The sequence below is a fragment of the Macadamia integrifolia genome, unplaced genomic scaffold (genome assembly GCF_013358625.1).
Source record: "Macadamia integrifolia cultivar HAES 741 unplaced genomic scaffold, SCU_Mint_v3 scaffold2018, whole genome shotgun sequence".
Lineage (NCBI taxonomy): Eukaryota > Viridiplantae > Streptophyta > Magnoliopsida > Proteales > Proteaceae > Macadamia > Macadamia integrifolia.
Genome location: NW_024868464.1, coordinates 86995 through 97693, shown reverse-complemented (window position 1 = coordinate 97693; position 10699 = coordinate 86995). Strand labels below are relative to the sequence as shown.

At 37.0% G+C, this 10699-nt stretch overlaps 1 protein-coding gene across 1 annotated transcript; it reads left to right on the top strand.

The window, feature by feature from the left end:
* Positions 1-4727: 4727 nt before the first annotated feature.
* Positions 4728-8711, top strand: LOC122065435 (receptor-like protein 56). Its single transcript, XM_042629252.1, has 3 exons — positions 4728-5112; positions 5634-5789; positions 6779-8711. Exons 1-3 carry the CDS (start codon positions 4728-4730, stop codon positions 8635-8637), a joined length of 2400 nt encoding a protein of 799 aa, XP_042485186.1. The 3' UTR covers positions 8638-8711.
* Positions 8712-10699: the final 1988 nt, after the last annotated feature.

Here is a 10699-nt window from a genome sequence, read left to right as displayed (position 1 = left end):
TTTTTTTTTTTTCGATTCATTTTCAGTTGCCACTTTTAAATGACAAACCCTCCTGCCCTTTTCTCCATATATTTTTAACCTCCTCCTCAGTAAACGTTAAGAAAGAAAAGAAACAGAATCTTCGTGGATACTTACCGGTTTTCATGCAAAACAGCAACTGATCCCTTACCCTTTTCACATGTCCCTCATTCTTATACTAATATACGTGCACGCTGTACCCAAAACAAAACAAAACCAACCAAACACCCCCCCACCCCCGCCCTCCCCCTATGGTTCTATTAATGTACTCCGTTCCTTTTCCCCTCTCAACGTCTCACCAATCCAACTAAATTCAACTTTTTCTAAGTAATAGAACACATTAAAATAAATATATTTAATTCTAATTTATATACTTTTGGGTTATTTTTACTCTCTTTTTATTATTATAGATATAGTGAAAGTTTTCTTACCCTGTCTGCTAATGTGGCCTTAACCCCACCCTCTTCCAAAGTCCTACCAAATTGGTGGGACTTTGTGGGGCAGTAATGTTCAACAACTCTCTCTCTCTATCTCTCTCCCTCAGATTCTCTCTCAACATCTTCTTCTTCCACCTGTTGTATTCAAAATAGGTTTCACAAGGGTTAACAAAAACAAATAGTACTCTCTCTCTCTCTCTCTCTCTCTCTCTCTCTCTCTCTCTCTCTCTCTCTCTCTCTCTCTCTCTCTCTCTCTCTCTCTCTCTCTCTCTCTCTCTCTGTTCTATGAAAACTCAAAAAAGAGATTTGGAAATCCAACCAAAACTAGCCAGAAGTTGAGAGCATTGAGAAGTCTTTCCGGCGAACTTGGCAGCAATGTAAAAAAAAAACCGAAAATAAGTTTGTAGAACTTTCCGTTGAACCATCTCTCGTCTTCTTTTCTCTCTCTCTCTCTCCTTCTAGTTCCCACCTAACCAAACATGATGGGATGAGATGCTACGGTTATTTCACCCCATCTTTACTTCTCCCACTAATATGTGGGTCCCATACTGATAACACTCTCACCCCCAATTCCCCTCTAAACAAATGGGCCCTAGAAGGCTGTGTGGCCCTTGCACCAGTTTGGGAACTGTTGGGAGCATATTCGGAAGCATGAACAATGGTGGGATTTCTGTTTTTCACGGGGTGAGACGTCATTTCGCCGCTTCCTTTGTTTGGGTGTAAAGGCCGAAGTATGAACTTACCCTAAGCCCAAATAAGACTTGGGCTAAGATTTTTGACCCTGAGGGCAGGTTAGGGTTGAAAAACATTGACCATGAGTCAGGACTGGGCCGGGCTTGGGTTGAGGCCTAGGCCCAGCCTGACCCTGATTCTAACCCTGATTTATATAATATAATTAGGGTTGTCATCTTATCATTTTATTTAGAATAATAAAATCTAGGTCATTGATTCTTATGGTCAAGTGTCCCGAACATCTATTCTTGCATTGCACTTTATAATTTTAATTGTGTATTAATTATTTGATTAATTGGTACTTTATTTATTTATTTATTTATTTTTGGCACAGAAGACAAATGTAAAAAACAATGTCAATTAGGGTTAGCTAGACATTGGTAAAAATCAAGGCCAACCTAGCCCGATCAAGGTCAATTAGGGCCGGGTTAGGTTGACATGAATTCGGTAGGGTTTGGTTGGGCCTGGGTTGAGTTTTGGGACCTAGGGTTGGGCTAAGATCATAAGAAACCTGGCACTGTTTCACCCCTAGGACACGTTGCCTTACAATCTTTCTTTTTTTTTTTTCAAAAATTGAAAGACTAAGGGCCCGTTTGATAACGTTCAAGAAACGCGTTTCTGCCGTTTCTATTTCCAGAAACAGTAGAAACAGAGTAAAAAGCGTTTGATAAAACTGTTCCATTTCACTTATTTTCAGAAATAGAAATAAAAATTTTTACTTATTTATGGTTCAAGAAACGACCTATGGCCATTCTTTCATTGGTTACTATCGACTTCTAAAAACATGACTTATCAAACACCTTCAATTCCGTTTCTGTTTCTAGAAACAGAAATTTATGTCTCTGCCGTTTCTTGAAACAGAAACGGCAGAAACGTTATCAAACGGGCCCTAAGTCATCGTTTAAAAACTTGGATTAAAATCCACAGGGTTAGTTGTTTTGACTCATAATTGAATTTGATTGATTCCAATTAATCCCAATTAATCCCAAATTCTATGTGAATTTTAGTTCAAATGAGTTAGTTTGAGTCGAATTTATTCTCGACTGATTCTTGGATGATTTGAATCGGAAACAAATTGAACCCGATAGAAATCAATCCTATACCATATTCTGAGTTTTTGGACTTTAACTCCAGTGATAACCTGCTGTAAAGAAGTACTCGTTATTGAGATATAAGACTTGTGTTGAGGTAACTTCCTTGCTTGATGCATCCTCACTAGAAACCACCCATTCAGATGGCAATTTATTGGGCCCAAGCTTGGCCCATCCTACTAGATAAGGGTCTCATGTTCGGTTCGTGGCTGGCCAACTTATCCTTCAAGTTTGGCTACTCAGGCCTAAGCTCGTTCTTTGTATGACGATGGGCTGGGCCTCAAAAATTTGGCTGCCATACAATGTTTTCTCAACCCTTCATTGTCCCTTTTTTTTTTTCTTTTTAAATAAAAAAACTTTATCGAATACCAAAGTCGAAAATTAACAGAGTTAGTTTATACACATCATCGCTAGCAACTAACTGTTTCTTTTCGACGATTAGTTTTGCCATATTCCTTAACCTATCTATAAACAAGTTGTTAGACTTCATACAAAAAGTTGGTTGGTTAACAAAATTCTCCGGTTCTAATTGGAGAGGAATAGCTACACAAGGCCAAAAAGTTAAATGCTCCAAGTTAAATGTCCCAAAAACTTCGGAGATCTTCCTTGTCACTCCACATGAAATCCACTTTCCATCCTTTCCTCTTTGTCATCTACACCCCTTCTAGAGGTCCCTTTGTAGCTGTCTCACCATTTTATCCTATCAACAAATAATTTGCTTGAATTAAGATACATAGATTATTTAGAATGAAGGAGAAGGTCCACTTTGAAAATTTTCCCCCATCATCGGTGTAAGCAGAGACAGCTAAGCATAAGTTTTTAATTGGTGGGGGTGTATTTGTCAGAGGGTAATAATGCCTAATATTCCTCCTTGTAGGGATAGTATTATTTGCAATCCAAAATTCCACCATTTTAAGATACATGAATTGGATTTGAGTTTTGTGAGTTGAATAAAATCCGGTTCTTGTGATTCCAGATCTGATAATATATGATGAACATTGTGTTAAAGAAAGATTGCAATTCTTTCCTATTAATATCAAGAGAATTAAAACAGCACATAATAAGCTTATTGATTGATGGATGAGGAAGTACTTAGATTTAAAGCCTAATGGACATGCTGCCCAAATTATTCTCGAAAATTCACACTCAAATAAGATATGCCACATTGATTCTTGTTGATTGTGAAAAAACACCATTCATTGTCCCTTGCTCTTTTTAGGCCTCAATTCTTAGCCCATTTTTTTTAAACGTTGAGACGTTGGCAGAATGATTTGTTTCTAGGCCTTTGATTTTTTTAGTGGATAAAGGGTGCGTAAACCAGAACAATAAGGACTATATTGTTGTTAGTTTTGCATTATAATATACAATAACAACAACTACAACAATAACTCAGTATTTTTCCAATTAAATTGGGTCGACTACATAGATCAATCAAAAGAAAAGATAAAAGCTAGAAAAGAGAAGGGAGGTGATCAAGAAAAGAAATAAGGCAATACAAACTTTGGGAGTGGGATGCACACGGATCCATGTAGCCGACCTCATTTATTTGGGATAAGGTTAAGTTGTTATTGATGTTGTTGCAACACCTCTAGGAGATCATCCCATCTAAATGTAGTCTGTGACATGGATATTTGGCCTCCAAATAACTCTATTTGATGTTATACTAGAATCAAGACCTTAACTTTTGCATTATAATATACAAAACAAACTTAGGCTGGGGTGATTAGGAATTTGAGAAATTTAGAATAGGACCAAGCCCCGAGTCCAAAAGCAATTTTACCAAGAAAAGGAAGTCCAAAAGTAAGAAATTAACAAAAAAAAAAAAATGACAATGGTCAGAACAGTAGAAAGACGAAATTGACCCTTAACTTTATAAACACGAAATTGACCGTCATTGACAAGGTAGGAAACGTATTTTGCAAGATAAGGTGTGGAAGAGTAACTAAAGTAGAGAAGTATAAAACACGGTTTTATCAAAGCAAGTTTTGAAAATAACTGGATGGTGGGCTTTTCTTTCCTTTGCCCAATTGTTTGAAGTCCGAACCGTGTCGACAGATCTGAACCGTTAAAATCCGAAACGATCTGATCTGATTAATAAATGCATTAGGTTCAAGTCCGGCTCGTTCGTAATCCATCATTGATGTGATTGTCAATCACTCAAACAGTCAAACCTATCAATGGTCCGACCGAACCCAACCCAATTAGACTTAATTTTTTGGGACCATTTTATATTATTCAACCCCACTGACAGCTTTCTATCATAGAGATGATTTTCCACCATGCTCGCATAGGCCTACCTTTGATCACATAAAGTCATATTCTGAATGAGGATGAATTCTCTATGCATTTACTTTGAATTGCCAACCCATCTTCACTATAAATTAGCCGCTCATCGTCATGTTTTATATGTTCAGTTTCTTCTTTCTCAGAATCCATAAGTGAGTTAATTATGGGAGGTGCTTCCTTTTCTTCTGAGATTGTTAAGGCAAAAATTTTTGTGGGTCTCTTGTTCATCAGTTTCGGTCTTTATGGCTGCCAAGGGTGTCTTGAGGAGGAGAGAATTGCTCTGTTACAACTCAGGGATTCTCTCAATTACCCAAATGGCTCTGCTCTTGTTGACAAGTGGGTGGGAGACGATTGTTGTGGATGGGAATTTTTGAACTGCAACTTGTTTAATTCAACATACCGGGTGGTTAGTATTGCAATTCTTCTTCTAAGAAATGTTTCAGGAGTGGAGAAATGGTACCCAAATGCTTCTTTATTTACTCATTTCACAGAGTTACAATCTCTATATTTACATGGTAATGACATTGGAGGTTGGATTATGCCAGAAGGTACGATCTATTAACTTGATGTGTCTTTCATGTCTTTGTAATTCTATCATAGCTTTGTAGATTGACAACATCAAAGAATAAAAGTGAAAAAAAAATCCAAAACTCCTCGTTAAAGTTTTTTCTAATCTGGCAAGTTTGATTAGAAAAAACAAAATGACAAGCTTGACTATATCGATATTAAGAAAATGGTCTAAGTTGGCTTGAAGTCAAATTTTATACTCATTTACACATTCGCTATGTATTGGTGGATTACCTCGTCTTTCGGCCTTGCATTTGTTTCTTGAAAATTTTTTATTTTTTAAAAGTTTTTTAAAGCTTTATTCTGCCAATCGGCAATTTACATTTTAGCTAAAACTTGATTTCAATGTGGGCACCCATAAGTTTTGAAGTTCAATAAGGGCTCTCCAACTAAGTTTTAGTAAGGAACTTTTATTTTGAAAATATCATTTTCGTAGTCCTAAACCTCATAAGTTCTTTGGTTTACAAATTTTAACCTAATCTATCATATTGCACTTGTGCAGCATTATGTGAACTACAGAATCTCAAAGAGTTGTCTCTACTTGGGAATAGTCTGGATGATGCAAGCCTTCCAAAGTGTCTAACAAGTAGTCTTCCACTTTTGGAAGTTTTTTCCTTACGGGGCAATTCTATCAGCCTATCACCTCCTCTCTTCTCAGGTAGCAATGGGGAAATCAATCTCATCTTTATCCGATCTGAAAGAAAATTTTCATTCTTTTGTCTCAAATTATTGCATATTATATGTTTGGCCTTCGATCTATATCATGTGTGGTGGAAAAGGGTAAAAACCTATTTACCCAAAAAAAAAAAGGGGGGGGGGTGTTAAGAACCTACAAATTAGTGGATCTTGCCATTACTATTATGGCTCTTTGTCTCTCTACTTTATCCATATGGATCATTTCATATAGGAGAAGAGAGATCATGAGAGGGGGGCGCTGGTTGAGGGTCCACTCTTTCCACAGAGAACACTATCCCTAATATTATATACAAAAATTATAAGCACAATTAGATGCTTTTAATTCCTAATAGGGAAAAAGAACGTTGTCTGGAGATGTCCCCTATGCCTTTCACATGGTGCAGTGAAATGACCAACTAACCCCTCCCCTTGGATGCTAGTGTGCACTTACGTTCCCATTGACCCCGCACTGACGCAGGGTGAAGCAGCCTAAAATTTCCCTTTCTTATATTAATATTTTCTGGAACATTTTGAAGAATTTTCTAAATTTTATGCATTGTTTAAATACACAATAAAAAGAAAAGATAATTAATTATCTACTCAATATGTGATGGTATTGCTATAAACTTCTTGGGGAGGGTTTTTTTTTTTTTTTTTTTGGGGGGGGGGGGGGGGGGGGGGGGTGCAACTCGTGTAGGTCTCCTAAATTTGGCTTGGGCCGACCTAGCTGGGCCTTTACTGGGAAATCCAGCAGTATAAGCCTTTTTTTTTTTTTTTTTTTTCTTTCCCCTATGATAAGCCTAACTCAAAAAAAGCTCAGCCTTGGTCAAAGATAATTCAAACACTAGAGCACACATTAAATTTGTCATCTCAGCATGAAAGTTATGTAATTTAATTTTTATTTTTAATAGTGATAAATTATCATCTTATTTACACTCTCTAATTTCTTCTTATATTGTTTCTATTCCACAGGGCTTTGTAAACTGAGGAAGCTACGATCCCTAGATCTTAGCATGAATTTGATAGGCAACATCCCTTGGCCATGTTTAAGCGAATTGAATTCTTTGCAGAGCCTTGATCTTTCTCAAAACCAAATATCAGGCACCATTCCTCATTCAATTTCTAACCTAACTTCTCTTATCAAGCTTGATCTTTCAAGTAATAAGTTTGATGGAGTGGTGTTTTTCTCTTTATTTGCTAATCTTTCAAAACTTGAAAAGATTAATCTTTCAAACAATAAAGAGTTAGAAGTTGAAACTGAGTTCCCAACTTATTGGGTTCCATCTTTCCAATTAAAATCCTTAAACTTAGGAAATTGTAAACTCAACAAGCGTGCCCGTAGGAACATTCCTCACTTCATTTCTACCCAATTTAGCCTATTTTATCTATCTTTGTCTTATACCTCTCTTCAAGGAACAATTCCATCTTGGTTGTTTTATAATGCTAGTCCATATCTCTACTCATTGATCTTGAGCGGAAACTATTTACATGGACCATTTCCCCTCCCTTCAAATAATGAAACATCATCGATCAGATATCTTGACATCTCTGACAATAGTATTGAAGGCCAACTTCCTACAAACATCGATGGGCTTTTCCCAAATTCGTTTTTCTTTAACATGTCTAAAAACAAACTTGGAGGCTCCATACCTCCCTCATTTGGCAATTTAGACCTAACGATGTTAGAGTTATCGAATAATTACTTTGTAGGTGAAGTACCTCATATATTAACTCAAAATAGTACTTCCTTGACACATTTGTTCTTATCAAATAACCATTTACATGCAATGGCTAGAGTTTCCAATATGACAAGTCTACGATTCTTAACTCTTGATGGCAATCTCTTCTCAAGACCCTTCCCAATCACTCCATCAAGTGTTCCCTCACTTCAGCTTCTAGACATAAGTAGGAACTCCATATCTGGCAATATCCAAGATTGGTTGCCAATTTTCCCAAAATTGGTCTCACTCCTTGTGAGAGAAAACCATTTTTTTGGTTTCCTTCCAACGTCATTGTGTCAGATGCAACAATTGAGTTTTTTGGATCTTTCAAATAACCATCTATCTGGAAACATACCTTCTTGCTTCAACAACATAACCTCATGGCTGGAAGAAACAGATAAAGCTTCGATGTTTGAAGGTGCATGGGTGTTAAATGATGAGTTAATTTCCTTCAAACTAAATTTTGCCACAAAGGGAAATATGTACTCTTATAAGGGTGTTCCTCTTCACTTAATGACAGGGATTGATTTATCTCTAAACCAATTTTCTGGTGATATTCCATCTCAAATGGGAGAGTTAAGAGCCCTTCATTCATTAAACCTTTCTTACAATTCTCTGGTGGGCTATTTGCCAGAATCCTTTCAAGGGTTGGAAAAGTTGGAAAGTTTGGATCTCTCTCATAACAAGTTGGTGGGAATGATCCCTGCTCAAATGATTCAACTCTATTCACTTTCTGTTTTCACTGTGGCCTTCAATCAACTCTCTGGGAAGATCCCATACGAGAAGAATTTTGCTACTTTCTCCAAGAATAGCTACATTGGTAATCCGGGACTTTGTGGACCTCCAACTGAAGTCAATTGTTCATCACCTCAACCACCCCACGATGAATACAAGGAAGGAGATGTTGATGAACAAAGTCTCATTGACAATGATTTATTTTTCTATTCATATGTGGCTATTTCTTACATGTTGGGATTCTGGATTGTTGTTGCTCCTCTTCTTCTTAGCAGAAATTGGCGTAGAAAGTACTACAGAGTTGTGGATGGATGCATTGAGTGGTGCAGTGACAGGTTCTTCTGGTTCTTGTTTTACATAAAAAATCGGTGGTAGTTACCACTCAATTAAAGCAATATGGGAATTCTACAGTGTAATAATGACATGAATGAATATGTATTTTTTTTTTAGGACTCTCTCTCTCTCTCTATCTCTCTCTCACACACACACAGAAAATCACTCAATTCCAAGATCTTGGTTCAGAATTTCTTAGCATCAATCAGTTAGAATACCATTCATTGCTTTCATGAAGCAAAAGATGTGGCTGATTTTCTTGCTTAGGATGCAGTCAAATCGGGAATCACAAGCTTGAATGTCCTTTTCTCAGCTCATATAAGATCAGAGATTGCCCATGATGTGGCGTTGAGGTTCAGGTTTCACTTTAATTTGTTAATTCTTAGATTTTTTTCCCCCTGTTGATGGCTATGCCGAAGGTGGGGGGAAAATTCAATCTAGTTGTTAGAGTTGTATTTCCTTTTTTCTTCTATCTTAATAAAATTTTTGGTCTTTAGAAACAAAAAAAACCAACTTGCATTTGGATACATGACAAGTAGCACTGTTCCGTCTGTTCGCCTATAAGCAATGAAATTCTATTTGCCCCTCTAAAACCTTGCAATAGAGGGGGAGCTAGCTCGTCATTGAATCACTTTTTTTTATCTAACACATTTTCATTAAAGCATGGCTTGGAAATCTAGCAGGCCGGGCATCCCACCGACAAAGTTTCCTCTTCTCTTGTTCCCCATTGACCAGATTTAACATAAATTAATCTGATATCTAAACGAAGAAGAGGGAAGCAAAAAAGAGTGTCCATTAGCAATTTGATCTGTCTGGTCTGATTTTCAAGCTTCACATCAATGATTTTTATTTCATTGTCCCCTATATGAATGTAGGCACAACAAGAAAAAAGAAAAATAAAAAATAAAGGATGTACCTAACGCACGAGGTTATCGCATGTGCAAGGTCCTGGGAGGCAATTAGAGCATAGGGAATCATGCCACGGCTGGGAGAATCTAAGCACATACCTCAACATATTGACACATATCCCCGGATCACCCTAGCCGTGCATGGGATGACTCTCTGGTCTGTCCAGTCCCTGGAGAGGAGTTTTTCCAAACTAATATTATTAGTTTCATATGACAATGGAGAAGAAACAAAATCTCATTATAATCATCAAGAAATATGCACTTCTTTTATCTTCTAAACCTTAATAAAATTTGGTTGCTACCTGGGTTGCAGCCAAGTAGCTGCCACCCTTGATGGCAGCCAAGGAAATGGAATAATTTACTTCCTCCTAGGGTTCACAAATACTCTTAGATTATGGTATTTTTCAAAATGCACTTTTAGATTCCATTTCTTTGGCTGCCACAAGAGTTGTAGTTACTTGGTAGAACTCTCTCTCTCTCTCTCTCTCTCTCTCTCTCTCTCTCTCTCTCTCTCTCTCTCTCTGTTTCTGACTGTTTGCATACAAACAATGTTAAAAATCATACTTAGTGAGCCTAGCCTTTCTCTCCCAAAGGTTCAAAGTCTGAGTACAATCAGACAAATATCAGTGGTTGTTTTATTTTGGAGGTAGAATGCAGGAAACTCTAATTGCACTACTGTAGCGGGAATTTCAGACATTAAAGAATATGTTTCTGATATGACTCAACTAACTCTGTTTGTTTGCTACAACATCTGTGCAAGTCCTCTCTAATACATAAAGCAAGAAAGACAAGCCATTTCACCAACAGTGATCTTATACATAATATCGGGTACACTTTTCTAACAATAAAATCCAAGAGACTCTATTTTGATGAGCTTTAAAAGTCTCCTTGGTAATACAGTCTAGAGATTGACTAGCTAGCCCGCAAATTGAAAGAACAATCTGCTTAATAAAGTCCTCAGTAGTAACTTACTTTCGACTTAAAAAAGATTGTTGCTTAGGCCGGCAGCATATTTATTAACCAAATGGACAACATATATGACTTGTTTAACGAAAATGTTAGAATTAAGGTGTAGTTGAATTTCAAAATAAAATAGAAAAAAAAAAAAAAAAGGGTGTAGATGAATTGAATAGCCCATGCAGTACATAATTAATGGTAAAAAAATCCTCTGCCTCCCCATACTGGTGCGATGAGGC

Coding starts and splice junctions, on each gene's coding strand:
- LOC122065435 (XM_042629252.1), top strand. CDS start 4,728: ATGGGAGGTGCTTCCTTTTCTTCTGAGATTGTTAAGGCAAAAATTTTT. Junction 5,113..5,633: donor AGGTTGGATTATGCCAGAAG/GTACGATCTATT, acceptor GCACTTGTGCAG/CATTATGTGAACTACAGAAT. Junction 5,790..6,778: donor ATCACCTCCTCTCTTCTCAG/GTAGCAATGGGG, acceptor TCTATTCCACAG/GGCTTTGTAAACTGAGGAAG.